This window comes from Oncorhynchus keta, chromosome 23 (genome assembly GCF_023373465.1).
Source record: "Oncorhynchus keta strain PuntledgeMale-10-30-2019 chromosome 23, Oket_V2, whole genome shotgun sequence".
NCBI lineage: Eukaryota > Metazoa > Chordata > Actinopteri > Salmoniformes > Salmonidae > Oncorhynchus > Oncorhynchus keta.
The window spans coordinates 34,765,828-34,782,901 of record NC_068443.1 but is presented as its reverse complement, the minus strand read 5'-3'; the positions used below and the strand labels follow the sequence as shown (position 1 = coordinate 34,782,901).

The 17,074-nt window shown below is 41.6% G+C and overlaps 1 protein-coding gene across 1 annotated transcript; it reads right to left on the bottom strand.

Annotated features, from left to right (window-relative positions):
* Nucleotides 1-7,620: 7,620 nt before the first annotated feature.
* On the bottom strand, nt 7,621-16,780 carry LOC118402215 (epidermal retinol dehydrogenase 2-like). The gene is made up of 7 exons (XM_035800236.2): nt 16,509-16,780; nt 15,769-16,100; nt 15,081-15,212; nt 14,685-14,784; nt 13,908-14,052; nt 13,408-13,533; nt 7,621-8,764 (listed from the first exon to the last, which is right to left on the bottom strand). The coding sequence occupies exons 1-7, from the start codon at nt 16,519-16,521 to the stop codon at nt 8,668-8,670; spliced, it is 945 nt and encodes a 314-aa protein (XP_035656129.1). The 5' UTR covers nt 16,522-16,780; the 3' UTR covers nt 7,621-8,667.
* Nucleotides 16,781-17,074: the final 294 nt, after the last annotated feature.

Here is a 17,074-nt window from a genome sequence, read left to right as displayed (position 1 = left end):
TAAAACCAAAATGGTTCTCCAGTAGATTATTAAAACAGGCTCATCCTTTGTTCAAAAATAGCCTTTTTGCCTTTATACAGATGACAACTTTTCATTTCCGACTAATTCAAATGAAACATTGTCCTTTAACAAGACATACAAAGCTGGTTACAAGTTCAGTTTTCTCCTCCAGAATAGATATAACAAATATTACAACAAATGTCATGGTTAAACTGAAATATACTGATTATTAAATCAAAAAAATATTTATGGAAAAAATGTTGGAAAATTGTATTATATTTATTAATGATATAACTCCTCCATTTCTATTCATGATGTCACATATGCAGCTATCGAAATATATAGGAATATCTGATCAATCCAAATTTACAGACAACTGATTTCAGAATTACCACAAAAATGGAGGCAAGTGGAAAAGGGAGAAGGTAGGGAGGGAACTTGTTCGCCTGCCATACATTTAAGATACAAATAAGCTGAAAGAAATTGGCATAAATAGACCAATATACCAGTTTCATTTGAGGACAAAAATGTTGACGGCAGCGTTTTACAGGTTGCAAAATAAATGGGAAGAGATTTTCGATGTAGCGATTCCATGGCACAGGGTTAATGAACGGGTACAAAAGAAAACATTTGATTCAACACTTAAGAGTTTTCAATTTAAATTATTATATACAATTTTTGCCACCAACAGAATGCTATATATATGGGGCATACACAGTGGCGACTTTAGCAAGTAAATCTTGGCTATCAGCAGAGCCTTGTCTGCCAGCAGTTCATTCAACCTAATTTCTGCCTTTAAAAAAAACATAGCTGACTTGTTTAAACAAATGTGGTTTCTACTGACAATTGAGATGTACAAACTATGGCATAAGAGGACAACAAGCGGATCAGAGGCAATCCGTAATTTCATTTAAGACATTAATAATATAACTATTTGTTCAGCACTTTGAAATGTACTGCGACAAAATTGAGAAAATGGGTTGTTTGATCTTACCATGTTCTTCCTGTACACCAATTCAGAACCGTAGGATAAATGAAGGGGGCATATGAGCAGACAATGAAAGCTCTTACAATATTTGATGATTACATTTCTCAAAAACAGGTTATCGGCAACACGTGCACCAGCAAGTTAGAACAGTAGGTGAAATTAAGAGGTGAAAATAGACCAATGTATTAGGCACATGGGCTACGTGCCTGGATCTCTCTCCGCCTTGTTCCGCCCCATGAATGGCTGCTATCAGTGGACCCATCTGGAAACATGGCACTCTGCTCCCCACGCTTTCATCCCCGCTCACAGACCCGACAGCCACCCGGCAAGCCAACAAGGACCTTCCAATCAGATGTGCCCCTGCTGCAATAACACTGCTCTCTAGGCCAATCAGATTGCAGGCCCTTTGCGAAATAACATGGAACTGTAGCATATGTGCAGTAAAACACTGTTGTAGCAATCTTTGGTTCTATCGGTAGTGATGCTGCTGGTGGTAACAGTGATGCTGGTTGGACTACAGATGGAGGAAATGGATGGTAGACTGTGGATGTACACAGTGTGGGGTCACCAGTAGGCCCACCACTGTAGTGGAAACTCAATTAACTGGAAAGGTACAGTATTTTCAGTCAATATTTTAAGTATCCATTTTTTATTCTCATTTAGATCAAATCCATTATCAACCTCAAAATGTCATCCTGTCACGTTTTTGCAAGTTCGGCATCAACCAAATGATTCTTATGTCAACTGGCTATGCTCCCAGCTGGCTTTGCAGTGCCAATGGGAAAATAAAAGAGTCACAGGGTTGATGCTTATGTCAATACATTGCAGTCAATAGCAAAAGATAAGCATCAACCAATTGTTTATACTTCTGTCAATACATTCCAGTCAATGGGAAATGATGAACAGAGGAAAATATTACTCCGATAGACGTCTCTATCTATTCTCGAATCCCCCCCTCTCCGTCTCTCTTCTCGCTCTCTCCCTCCCTCCTTCTCGTTGCCTCCCTTTGTCTCTTCTTATCTACCTCCTCTTTATCCCCCATCTCTTTTCTCTCCCTCCTCCTTCTTTCACCCCCTCTCCCTCCTCCTCTCTCTCTCCCACTCTTCTATATCTCCCTCCCCTCCTCCTTTCATCTATCTCTCCCTCCTCTCATCTGTTGACTCTCTCAATTCAACATCAATTTTCAATTTCAATTTAAGGGCTATATTGGCATGGGAAACATGTGTTTACATTGCCAAAGCTAGTGAAATAGATAATAAACAAAAGTGAAATAAACGAAACGTTTTTTTACAGTAAACGTTACACTCACAAAAGTTCCAAAAGAATAAAGACATTTCAAATGTTACATTAGGTCTATATTAAGTGTCGTAATGATGTGCAAATAATCTCTCTCTCCCTCCTTCTTTCCCTCCCGCCCCTCTTCTCATCTCTCTCCCCTCCCTCCTCTCCCCCCCTACTCCTTCACCTCTCCCCTTCCTCCCCCTCCTCTCATTTCTCTCACCCACCTCCGTATGTCTGTTGACTCTCTCTCCCCTTCCTCCTCTCTCGCCCCTCCCCCTTTCTCTCTAACCCTACCTCACTCCCTCTTCTCTCTCCCTCCTTCCCCCTCCATTCTCTCTCCCTTGACGCATAAATATGCATAAAGGGCATTGACGTGTAACTCCATACATCGCGTTCAAGGCAAATAAAGTTGGTGATACAGCTGCAATGGGTAAATTGGTGAAAACCTCAGACAGGCACAGAGACAGTCAGACAGTTTCAATATCTTTTTCAGAATTCATTCCAACAAGACACGTTCCCAGACACATTCCCATTGACCGCAATGTATTTTTTTGTGACCATCTTTTTCAGTGTTGTCAATTTTCTTTTTTCAGAGGGGGGGTTACAGGTACAAACACAATCAAATAAATGCATACAAAGACAACCCTGACTCATTCTCCCCGTCAGTCCCCATCCCCCCGCCCGCATCCTCCCACTCCACCCAGAAACCACCTTTCCCATTTTCTCAATTTTGTCGCAGTACATTTCAAAGTGCTGAACAAATAGTTATATTATTACGTATGTAGCACAAAAGCTGTAAAAAAAAAGTTTAAAAAAACATTTTGTGAGAACAATTCGTTTCCCTGGCTGATATGTTTTCTACTTAGTAATACTATCATTGTAAATGAATAGATGACATTCACTGCTATAAACATGTCTTGGAGTGCGTCTGAAAGTGGGCGTTGCAAAATAAGTGGGTGGATCAACAGCGATGGGGGTAACATCAGTGGGTGGATCAACAGCGATGGGGGTAACATCAGTGGGTGGATCAACAGCGATGGGTGTAACATCAGTGGGTGGATTAACAGCGATGGGGGTAACATCAGTGGGTGGATCAACAGCGATGACCGTGGGTGGATCAACAGCGATGGGTGTAACATCAGTGGGTGGATCAACAGCGATGGGTGTAACATCAGTGGGTGGATCAACAGCGATGGGGGTAACATCAGTGGGTGGATCAACAGCGATGGGTGTAACATCAGTGGGTGGATCAACAGCGATGGGGGTAACATCAGTGGGTGGATCAACAGCGATGGGGGTAACATCAGTGGGTGGATCAACAGCGATGGGGGTAACATCAGTGGGTGGATCAACAGCGATGGGGGTAACATCAGTGGGTGGATCAACAGCGATGGGTGTAACATCAGTGGGTGGATTAACAGCGATGGGGGTAACATCAGTGGGTGGATCAACAGCGATGGGTGTAACATCAGTGGGTGAATTAACAGCGATGGGGGTAACATCAGTGGGTGGATCAACAGCGATGGGTGTAACATCAGTGGGTGGATCAACAGCGATGACCGTGGGTGGATCAACAGCGATGGGTGTAACATCAATGGGTGGATCAACAGCGATGGGTGTAACATCAGTGGGTGGATCAACAGCGATGGGTGTAACAATCAGTGCTCCGTTATCGGTTAGTTAGATTGACTGTAGCCAGGTGCACAGCTGATCAGCATAATGTTTACATAGTAGGTTATGAGAACTAACATAGCAGGATAAGATAATTTACATAGCAGGTCAAAATAATAATGTGGCAGGTTAGAAGAATGAGGTTACGTTAGGAAAAAGGTTAGGCTTAACTGAAATGCAACAGTTGTCAACAATCAACTCGTCGTGAAGCACAATCAGCCATGCAAAACAGTCCTGAGTGGGAACAAATCTGCCCAATTAGTTGATTCGCTTTCCATACACCCACTTCTGTTGATCCTCCCACTTCTGTTGACATGCCCACTTTCAGACACACTCCATGTGTGCAGTTAGCCATGACTCGAGCGATATGCATACAGTAGCTATGTTGCCAAGGCCTTTGATGCCGTTGACCATCACATTTTTATTCAAAGGATGACTGAAATATCAGGGTTCTTACAAGTGGTTTGAAAAATATATGTAAGACAGGACTCAATGTGTGACCTCTGGTGTTAAATCTAGTTTTCTGGATAGTACAGAAGGTGTACCGCAGGGGTCGGTACTGGGACCTGCTCTCTTTACTATTTATATAAATAATATTGGTCTATCTGTTAAAACTTGTAATATGGATACTTATGTATATGCCATTGCCCCAACTGTTGAACAGGCTATGTTAGAGCTGCAATCTGACCTTGTTACCTTACATAAAGCCTGTGTTGGTTAAAACGTGTACTTAATGCGAGCAAGACTAAATACATATTGTTCTTCTTGCAAGAATGTTTCAGATGGACTACATATTTATTCATTGGATGGTTCTCCCATTGATCGGGTTCCCGGCTACACATATTTGGGCATCTGCATTGACTAAGACTTAAAACATACGGATGAGCTCCACTACATTACCAAAAGTGTGTGGACATCTGCTCGTCGAACATTTCATTCCAAAATCATGGAGTTGGTCTCCCCTTTGCTGCCTCCACTCTTCTGGGAAGGCTTTCATTACATTACATTTACATTACATTTAAGTCATTTAGCAGACGCTCTTATCCAGAGCGACTTGCTTTCCACCAGATGTTGGAACATTGCTATAGGGACTTGCTTCCATTCAGCCACAAGAGCATTAGTGAGGTCGGCACTGCTGTTGGGCGATAAGGCCTGGCTTGCGGTCTACGTTCCAATTCATCCCAAAGGTGTTTGATGGAGTTGAGGTCAGGGCTCTGTGCAGGCCAGTCAAGTTCATCCACACTGATCTCAACAAACTATTTCTGTATGGACCTCGCTTTGTGCACGGGGGCTTTGTCGTGCTGAAACAGGAAAGGGCCTTGCCCAAACTGTTGCCACAAAGTTGGAAGCACAGAATCGTCTAGAATGTAATTGTATGCATTAAGATTTCCATTCACTGGATCTAAGGGGCCTAGCCCAAACCATGAAAAACAGCCCCAGACCATGATTCCTCCTCCACCAAACTTTAGTTGGCACTATGCTTTGGGGCAGGTAGTGTTCTCCTGGCATCCGCCAAACAGAGATTCATCCATCGGACTGCCAGATGGTGAAGCGTGATTCATCACTCCAGAGAACACGTTTCCACTGCTCCAGAGTCCAATGGCGGCGAGCTTTACACCACTCCAGCCGACGCTTGGCATTGCGCATGGCGACCTTAGGTTTGTGTGCAGCTGCTCGGCCATGGAAACCTATTTCATGAAACTCCCGACAAACAGTTCTTGTGCTGATTTTTTTTTCCAGAGGCAGTGTGGAACTCAGTAGTGAGTGTTGCAACTGTGGACAGAAGATTTGTATGCACTACGCGCTTCAGCACTCGATGGTCGCGTTCTGTGTGCTTGTGTAGCCTACCACTTTGCAGCTAAGCTAATGTTGCTCCTAGATGTTTCCATTTCACAATAACGGCACTTACAGTTGACATGGGCAGCTCTAGCTGGGCAGAAATTTGACGAACTTGTCGGAAAGGTGGCATCCTATGACGGTGCCACATTGAATGTCACTGAGCTCTTCAGTAAGGCCATTCTACTGCCAATGTTTGTCTATGGAGATTGCATGGCTGTGTGCTCGATTTTATACATCTGTCAGCAACGGGTGTGTCTGAAATAGCCAAATCCACTCATTTCAAGGGGTGTCCACATACTTTGGTATATATAGTGTAGTTAAAAAGCTAAGATTTAAAGTGGGATTATTTTTTAGAAATAGATCTTGCCTCTCCCTAAATAGCAGGACGATTGCATAGTCGACTTTCCTGCCAGATCTTGATTATGGTGAAACCATTTACCAGATTGCAGCAGCCACTACTCTTAAACCTTTAGCTGCAGCTACCATAGCCATTATTTTTCTCACTAGTGACAGTTTTACCACTGCATCCTGTATCAAAAGGTTGGCTGGTCCCCATTAAAGTCCCGTAGATCAATGAATCACCCCCTTTTTGTTTGCAAACCCCCACTACACAAGCTTCCAATTTACCTGGCTTCGTTGCGTCGATAAACAGCTGGACGTAATGACATCACAACAAACAACTACAGTGGCGAATAAAAATGTAGTGCTTGAAGTGTTTCCGTTACGCGTTAATAAATTGGCGACAGCCTATTTACTCCCAACATATCCGTTTGCACTTCCAACATATCCGTTTGTGGAGTTTACAGTTACGTGATGACAAAGGTATTCCGCAAACAATTTATAAAAAAAAAAGTTTCCATAATTAAGTTAGACAAAACACAAATCCACCCTTGAACGGATAAAAATGTTGATCTCCGCTATATCCATTACACGTGTCGTATTTTTGTTTTGTTGTTGCCTATAGTCGCTTTAGCCAGGCAAGTCATTAGCTAGGTGTACATCCAATTTGCGACAGTTTAATGGGAATATTCTCAAATCTGCATAAAACAGGGATTTTCCCAAGAGTTTTCCATCAAATAGATTTTTTATATGATAGAAGGCTGTGCGTGATGACGTAGTGCACAATTGATTTTGCCTTTAAATTCCCCATGTACCGAATGAAAAGTACAAGTTACATGGTTTTCCATTGGATTTTTAACAGATTGTTGTCACAGAAACTGTTACGTTATATAGCAAATGAGTCCACTCTGGTCTTGGCAGATGCGCTCAATCCAACCGCTCGCAGATACTGTGCGGGTAGGCTATTTATGTGACATTTTGGATAGAAGCGAGATTAGCTGTATTTGTCAAACAGCAGCCACCCTCGATATTTATTGGAAAGTAGCAGCGAGCTCACCACCCTTTGATGTTCAAAATGTATTTAATCTGTAGCCTAAACTGCATGCTTTCCTTAGTCTTAGTGGGAGGACCACAACATATCGTGGCGCGAGTCCCAAATTTCCTTCGATAGGATGGTTATTATATCAATATCTGCGCATAAAGGCATTTCCACCGCCATTTCTCGCATAAATAGTTTTACCGACTCAAAACGGTCCTACCATGTCGAACGAACAAATGGTCTATTGGCGATTATAAAATTATTTTACATCAGCCCGGTTGTGAATATTTTCATGCGTCAAGTAGCATACTTCATCCGCACGAAATTATTTGATGGAAACGTGGTTTGACACAGTAGAACTGGTTCTTTCTCCACAAGATGGGGCTATGATCACGCATTCAATAATTAAGCACATTCGGACCATGTTAGTGATTCTGGGAGCCATTAGGGGAAAATAACCTGATAAGACAAATGTAACTTTATTTTTCAAGAGCAAACCTAAATAAGTACCTTTACGCTTAAAAGTACTTATTCAAATACCAACATTGTTACATGTAAACAATGCTATTGTGATTATTAAAATGTAAACATGACAGAAAATTTAAATAAAATGAGTTAAGTCATGCAGTCATCTCATCTTCAATGTCAAAGTAAAACATTGTACATGATTAAGCAATAAATAAATATCTGTCAGTAAATTCAAAAATAAAAAAAAGGTAGGTCATCCAGTTAAGAGAATAACAGTTTGGAAAATGAGTGTTTGTTTGGTACATACTATAATTTATCATAACATTCCTATTGGCGATAGAGTAAACCATCTTCGATGGCTACTGTAGACAAACTAATCCAGTACACAGATAATGATCCCTTACATGACACTTTTTCCTGAGTTTCTCTATACTTGGCTGTTAGATTATATTAGTACATGCACAATATGTTCTACAACACCCATGTGAACAATTACGTAATACCCAACAATGGGTGTATAAAGAAAAACACACAAATAAAAAGTGCATCGACAATACAAACCCTTCCAATGTTGCTTCAGGCCAAAAAAGGGAAGCATTATAAAGTGTGCGTGTGGGGGGCAGTATCCACTGAATGATAGTGAAAAAGGAACCACATTTTGCTATTGAGCCTATGTCAGTGTAAAGAGCTAAAATACACAGCGTGAAATTCATGAAGTGACTATAACTCGTGAAAACATTTCATATTGAGTGTGTCGATCCAAAAAGCACACTCAAGTCTACTTGTGTTGATGCTACGAAAATACATACTAAGGTCATACATTCGTTACATATTTAGCAGTATTTTATTACCTTATATAGCCTACACGTATCCCTCGTCTGCCGATGTAAACTAGTACGTAGGCTTTGTCACACTAAAATTAGTTATATAATAATGAAATATTTAAGGGGGAAAAAAAAAAAAAACATGATAGACCGTATTAATCACCTTTGAGTCCGAGACAAAATGTACTTCGTATGTGTGGTTGCTCTCGTCTTCTTCACTACGCCTCTTTCTTGACGCGTCCTTTGAAGGCATCCATAAAGTTGAACGCTCCCAAGTACATCCCCAGCAGATTCCCAGTCTTAAAGGGTAAAATCCTGTGAAGGTGAGAACAGTCAATTAGGCTAAATATTAGCAACGATCACTGCCACACACAACTTATAGCCTATGAGAACAAACTAGTGTCTGGAATTGAAAGAGTCACAATGACTTCATTAGAACAAACTACAGCAAGTCATTTAGACAAACTGGTAATCAGTGGGAATAAATTCAATCTTAATTAAAAACAGAAAACTGATGGAAATCCAATAAATTATTCAGAGCATAATAAATGCTGTTTGAATGTCTTCCGGTCCAGCGACAAAACGTATTTCAAAGGGCATAATAACCCCATAACTGCACTACTAAATATGTTAATAACAAGAGAAGCCATTTCATGTCTTAGTCAGTCTAATTGGTGGTGAGTGATTATGTCTTCTATATTAGTCATGGGTGTATTGTGTTGTATTCAACATGAAGCCAGCAATTCACACTCAAAGGCCTCAAGGAACAAATGTAGCCATGCAAATGGTCCCAAATTAAGACAAATCGCCAGGACCTGGCAAAATTTCGGAACGCGTTCGCGCTACCACACCCGTCACAAGGACATTTCCATAACACAAAAAGGCTATGCTGTAGATTTGAATGTTGAGGTTGCAGATAATTATATTCAGCTGCAGTCCAAATCAGGTGTAGGTCTTTATAAATCTGTGTTGTCTCCAGATAAATAGAGTCTTGCCGCCCACTCAACCAGGTGCTGCTTTATCAGTGACTGAGCCGTAATTGGCATCAATGCATAACTAGCCTTGGTGTTTACCAGTACTTGCAAACTTATGGAGATCCAAAGACAAGGTGTTGTGAATGATATCACATTGTCTGGAATGCTTGGCAACCCAGATCAACTAAGTTGAACTGTGTGCAGTGAAAAACCATCCATTTCCCTTCTCTTTCTGACTATCTATAAAAGACAAGCACCACTATTTCCCACTGTTGCGAACCCCAAGGCTATAAATTCCTACCGCCAGCAGAGTTTGTCGTGAATGATGTGATTTGCATCTCTGGCATTTAGCCTCCACTCAGAGGAATCCCTAGGCAAACCATGAGTTTGAAATACAATAGCCAGGAATTTCTCTAATTCGGGACAGCAACCTTCCAGCTAACCATAGCCAGAAGCGGCAAGCTGTTTTCGTGGTGATCTATAAAACGCGGGGCGGCAGAGTAGCCTAGTGGTTACAGCGTTGGACTAGTAACCGGAAGGTTGCAAGTCCAAGTCCAGTTCAAATCTGTCATTCTGCCCCCGAACAGGCAGTTAACCCACTGTTCCCAGGCAGTCATTGTAAATAAGAATTTGTTCTGACTTGCCTGGTTAAATAAAGGTAAAAAAAAAAATTAAAACAACCTTAGCCTACATGTGATTCAAATTTGATATGCAATTTTTTTAAATTTTTAACACAACCACACGAGGAAGCAATGCATTCAAATAATTGATGACATAAGTGATACTACACCTAATAAATGTAGTTTATAGCCTACATTTTTCATTGGTTTTATATACTCTATGCTACGCTTGAGTCATTTAGCAGACACTTATTAAAAAAATCAGCCACACACTCTACATATTTAGCAGATGTTACTGCGTGTGTAGTGAAATGCTTATGTTCATAGATACTACTGCACTGTTGGAGCTAACAAGTCACAACAATACACACAAATCTAAAAGTAAAAAGGAGGGACTTACAGTTGGTGCATTCATTTTAATATTGCTAGGTGGGACAACCACATCACAGGCATAGAAAGTAATTTTTTTCTTAATAATAAAGCTATAAGTACAGTCAGAGTTAAGGGGGACAAGTGCTTTTTTAACCTCCCGTTTGTTGCTTTGTTAAAGAGATGACACACCCTGAACAGCTTTAAACAGTGTTGCTCATTGACTCATGCATGCGAGCACCAGATGTTCCAGACTGTGATTGTGCTGTCAATAGCCAATATGATCAAGACATTTAAACAGGTCAACATTCACAAGACCGCGGGGCCAGACTGATTACCAGGATGTGTATTGAGCATGTGGAGACAAACTTGCAAGTGTCTTCACTGAGATTTTCAACCTCTCCCTGACCAAGTCTATAATACCTACATGTTTCAAGGAGACCACCATAGTCCCTGTGCCCAAGAAAGCAAAGGTAACCTGTCTAAATGACTACTGCCCAGTAGGACCCACATCAGTAGCCATGAGGTGCTTTAAAAAGGCTGGTTATGGCTCACAACACCTTCATCCCAGAAATCCTAGACCCACTCCAATTCGCATACCGCCCCAACAGATGACGCAATCTCAATCGCACTCCACACTGCCCTTTCCCAGGTGGACAAAAGGAACAGCTATGTGAGAATACTGTTTATTGACTACAGCTCAGCGTTCAACACCAGTGCCCAAAGCGCATCACTAAGCCAAGAATCTTGGGACGAAACACCTCCGCAGTGTGGTGCCAGGACAACAACCTCACCCTCAACGTGAGCAAGACAGAGCACGCCCCCATTCTCATCGACAGGGCTGTAGTGGAGCAGGTTGAGCGCTTGACGTTCCTTGGTACGTTCCTTGGTGTCCACATCACCAACAAACTATCATGGTCCAAACACACCAAGACAGTCGTGAATAGGGCACGTCCACATCTTTACCCCCCAGGAGACTGAAAAGATTTGGCATGGGTTCAAAAGGTTTTACAGCTGCACCATCGAGAGCATCCTGATCGTTTGCGTCACCGCTTGGTATGGCAACTGCTCGGCATCCGACCATAAGGCGCTACAGAGGATAGTGCGTACGGCCCAGTACATCACTGGGCCGTACATACATCATCTTTGACATTGTCAAAGACTCCAGTCACCCAAGTTAGACTGTTCTCTCTGCTACCGCACAACAAGCATTACCGGAGTGCCAAGTCTAGGTCCAAAAGGTTCCTTAACAGTTTCTTCCCCCTAGCCATAAGACTGCTGAACAATTAATCAAATTGCCACCAGGACTATTTGCATTTTTACAATGCTGCTACTCGCCGTTTTATTATCTATGCCTAGTTACTTTAACCCTACCTACACATACAAATTACCTTGACTGACCTGTACCCCGCACATCGACTCTGTACCAGTACCCCCTGTATATAGCCTCGTTTTTATTTTGTGTTTATTTAGTAAATATTTTCTTAACTCTATTTCTTGAACTGCATTGCGTTGGTTAAGGGCTTGTAGTAAGTAAGCACTTCGCGGTATACATGTTGTATTCGGAGCATGTGCCAAATACAATTTGATTTTCAGGTGTGTGACAGTGATTAACTGCTTATTTTCTCCCTATAAGTCCGGGTGGTATCGGACACTTGAGATGGATAACAAGATGAATACCTTGTTATCTATCAACAGGCCAATCGGTCAGTTGGAGATGATCTCAATCTCCAGATGGGGGACCAGCAAGGCCTGGTTTGCTGAGATCAGGCTGAGCCAGGACACCAAGCACCAGGACAGACTTGTAGGTGTGCTCAGAATTGTATGTAGCTATTGCTTTTTCCAGGAAAGAGCAAGAGACAGTCAACTTTGACCCAGTTGTTGCGAGCATTGTATCCTGACGAGACATCATGTTCAAAATTCCTCCGCTCAGAACTTTAACACGAGGCATTTATATTACATTTAAATTCTTATTGGAAATCTGACATCGGTCTTTTCAGACTTTCACAATAAATGAAAATAAAATATAGGGGGTTGGGGAGGGAAATATGTTAAGTGTGTAATTCCTAATACTTTTACATTTGTAGCTTAGGTGTCTGGTTGTAAGGGTGCCAAGGACCTGAAGTCAGTGTGGCAGACGCTACCTTGCATCCTGTCAAACCGGCTTGACATCGCCACAACTTGGACTGGTGCAGGGGATAAGGAATGTTTCAATTACTTGTTTCTAAAGATTAATTCTTTAAAGTTTTGATATAAAAAAAAGTGTTAAAGTACCTTGGTTTTTACTTGTGTAAGACCTTGTGCAATTCAAATGTAACTCAATGTTCTATGTGTACAGGAACCATTCGTAAGAATCCTGCAACCTGGGATGCCACGGATAGGGGGGGGGGGGTCCAGATTCAGGTCACCCGTTACCTGAAAGGGGCCTCCGATCGTGAAGACGGCGCACCGGGGAAAGGGAGCTGCTACAATGAGGGTCAGCATTAAGTCTCAGCCCACCTATCCCAAAGCCAGCACCTACCCCAAGACTGATCCAAGACTTCTACACCCTACCACCCCCACCATTTATTTATATTCTGTACACAATCACTTTAGTCTACTGGACCAATGCAATGTCACAACTGCACTATGCAGATATACTTTCATTATAATTCTATGCTGCGAACGCAGTGCATGGGCAAACAATGTCCTTGCTATATGCCCATCAGCCATTTTAGTTTCATCCCATTTTCTTTGGTCTGCAGGTTTCTTTTGTACTAGAGAACTAGACTGAGGGCAACCTACCTTAGCAATAGTAGAGGAAAGAGGTTGTCACCAGTGAGTATGACTATACTGTGCAGTTTGAGCATGTACTGTAACCATTTCTGAGTGTTGACATGAAGTGACAATGCGTTGTGTGTGTCTGGGCAGCAGATCACTCCATGCGACAAATAGCAAAAACTAGCATGTTATTTCCATAAGGAAAAGAAGAGTAAGAACATGAATGGATACTCACTTCTTCATGCCCATGAGAATATACATGCTCTTTGGGAGCAGAAGGTAGACCTGGTCAGTTAAAATGGCCTCAATGATCTTCTTTGCTACATAGTCTGGATCCAGGACAGGCACCAAGAGAGGCCACCTGTGGAGTCAATAAGGTGGCAGTGGTTAGAACATTGGGCCAGTAACCGAAAGGTCGCTGGATCGAAATACCCGAGCTGACAAGGTACAAATCTGTCGTTCTGCCCCTGAACAAGGCAGTTAACCCACTGTAGGCCATCACTGTAAATATGAAATGTTCTTAACTGACTTGCCTAGTTAAATAAAATTAATATACATTTATTTTTTTGAAGTTCACTACCTCATAATATAAACCACTATCAGTCCACAATTGAAAAGGGTATATACATATGCAATGTGACCCTTCGCCTTCATAGTGTTTATTTTGATAATAAGGAATAAAATAACAACTTTCAATGATATCCTGTAAAGCACCTATTAAGACTGATAACTTACTTAGAATTGCAGCCATCGAACATGCCAGTATTCATGAAGTGTGGACACACAATTGTAGTCTTGACACCATCCTTCCCTGTTGCCAGGAGCTCCAGAGCCACAGACTCAGCAAAGCCAATAGCAGCAAACTTGCTGGCACAGTAATCTATCAGGAGAGAAACACATGTTAGCATACAGTAGAGCAGGATAAACAACGGTCTCAAATCAAATTGAATTAGTCACATGATTCGTAAACAGGTGTGGACTAACAGTGAAATGCTTACTTACTACAGGCCCTTCCCAACAATCAGATAAAGAAAATAGAGAAATAGAAGTAAAACACTACAACATAGAGGATATATAAAACAAGTCTCCTCATCAAGATAACGTCAACTAAATTGCACTGTCCTTGGAACCATTTTCTGTAACCAAGTCAGTCTATGGAAAAGACCCTTCAGCTACAGTATATGAACAAGTTAAAAATGAAATTGTCACCCATTCAAGGTCAATTGATAACATCTCTATCGTTCAGCTCTACGGTAAGTCTCTTGATTGCATTATGTTCTACCCAGAGTTTAAGACAAAGGCAATATTCTGCACTATGGTTAAGGGGTGTGTAGGTTTTTGTTATTGCCCCACCCCAACACACCTGATTTATCCAGTCATTAAACAATGATTAGCTTTCAGGTGTCTTGGTGCTGACTGGAACAAAAGCCTACACACCGTTGCTCTCCAGGACCAGTATTGAGGAACATTGGAGTAAGTCATGCACACATGCATGCCTAGTGGGAGATTTACCTGCTAGTCCATTGACACCAATCAGACCCGCTGTGCTAGCAACACTGACCAGATGACCATGGTTGTTGGCAGTCATCGCTGGGAGGAAGGCTTTATAAGTCTAGAGAAAAAATAAAAATCAAATCAGGGGGAGAACTTGTACAATGAAATATGATTGTCAGTTTGTTACAGATCTGTGTTAATTTGAGGGGATGTGGGTGGAACTGCTACTACAAAGGACATAGGCCTACAATGAGGTAAAAATGTAAATGCTCTAACAAATGTATAGGCTGATTTAGGATAATACCTTCTCATTTAAATGCCTGCATTGATAAAGACAGCAAGGGAGGGAAAACCGACAAGATAGTTGTGTTGATGTCAGTGTAGCAGATGTGAGCTTTAAGCACATTAGCTCACCCAAAAGTGTGCCATGGTGTTTACTTCAATGGTTTTCTCAATGAGGGAGTCTGGCGCGTCCATGAAATTCCTGCCTGTGACGATGCCAGCATTGTTTATGAGAATGCTCACATCCCCCACCTCTCTCTTGACCTGAACAAAAAACATGTTTAAAACATTTGTTAACACTCAGCACACCCAGTACTAAACTTTGTTGTATTTTATTAACAGATACATATTGTTCCTTCCTATATCCTGCCAGCCAATTGTTGTGGTGAGGATCTTATGAGACATCGCATTGTACTAACAAGTTAAACAGGGAAGGATCCTTATGCGTGACAGAGTTTAAAACCAGTTTTAAAAGTTGAGAAACATTTACTGAATAGCATGTAAGGACTTTCATGTGGCTTTCCCTTCCCTCAGCAACAATGGACGTTTACTGAACAGAAACTCTACCTCGCTTTAGGAGGGGTTGGTGAACATCCATTTCAACTGTAGTATAATGAAACAGTTACTCACAAGGCGAAGCCTGCAATTACAGGTTAATGGATGCTTGATAGACCACAAGGGAAGGTGATAATTACTCACCAAGGGCTAGTATCAGTGCAGGCTTTTTTTTTTCCCCTCTTTTTTTTTTTTAAACAGCAACACCAATTCAACTAAGTACAGTCTTGATTAAAGACTAGTTGATTAGAATCAGGCGGTTTACCTGGTCAGCCACTCTGTAGACTTTAGCCTTGTCACTGCAGTCACACAGGTAGTAGTGGACCCTAGTTGCCCCTTTCGCCTTCACTAGTCTTGCAGTCTCCTTCATGCCCTCCTGGTTGACATCCCACAGAACCAGAGAGACGCCCAGGCTGGCAAACTTTTCTGCCATGAGCCGGCCAATGCCGCTGCCCGCCCCCGTGATCAGGACGATTTCCCCGGTGACATTTTTCTTCTTAAATGGGATGAACAGTCTGACAAATGCCTCTATGTTGTAATAAATGGACATTACAATCAACTGAAGGGTTTCCAGGAGGAAATTCATTTTGTTGGCCCCTGGAAAGACAGTTGTCACAATTTAAAGTTCACTTCTGTTTGTGTATTGGTGAAATTGTTGCATGCTGGGTTATTCGTCGATATCCTAATAAACAATAGGCCTAGCGAATAGATTATTGCAGATGAGCGTTTTATAGCCTACCATAAACATTGCAGTTTAGTGTTCTGCTTTCGAAGTTGGCAAATGTATTTATAACTACAATCTAAAAGGACATTTTAACCTATAAAGCGTTAAAGGTAGCCTAGACTACTCAAATCACGCAACAAACGCAAACCATTTTTAATTCGGTGATGTAAACAAACATCCACGCTACACCGAATGATAGTACAGTACGAATAAACAGTTTAAAAAGTGAAGCTAATTTTAGTGTTTCATAACGTATAAAATTGTAACCGACGCAAACTTACCTGAATAGAACATCAGCTTCAACCTTGAATATTTTTAACAACTATCGCCTCCTTTCAGCTCTTGGGGGGAGTCTTTAACCGACCTTTGAACTCCGTGTCAAGGCGCACCGTAATAACAACAACAAAAAAGACACGCAGTGAAACAGGATTTTCTCTACTTATATATTCATTTAGAGTGATGAGCTCTTCAATTGGGTTTATCTGCATTTTCAGCTTGGTTCCTCCTACTTAACCCTTCTGCAAATCACGGAGGCTTGTCCTGTTACATTGATTTGTGCTGGAGCATGTCTAATTAATGTCACATGACACCCAACCTAAACTCGAGCTCCAGCCCGGAACGCCCTGCTGGATCATCCAGTTTGACCTGCTCAGACGGGTGACCGGTTTTTGAGTACAAACATAGTTCACTGTTTTATATTTTGTTTTATATGTAATGGGGGTGCTTTGGTGTGTTTGGACCCCAGGAAGAGCAGCAGCTAATGGGGATCCCTAATAAATAGAAATACTAGAATGCACAACGTCCTATTTCGAAAACATGGTTGTGCACTTTTCCTCTTTTTATGTCA

What these genes read in the sequence shown, in the direction of transcription:
- LOC118402215 (XM_035800236.2), bottom strand. An exon ending in TGGTGTCAATGGACTAGCAG is followed by an intron (nt 14,053 to 14,684) that starts GTAAATCTCCCA and finishes CTCTCCTGATAG; the next exon opens with ATTACTGTGCCAGCAAGTTT. An exon ending in ATTCTCATGGGCATGAAGAA is followed by an intron (nt 8,765 to 13,407) that starts GTGAGTATCCAT and finishes TCACCTTCACAG; the next exon opens with GATTTTACCCTTTAAGACTG.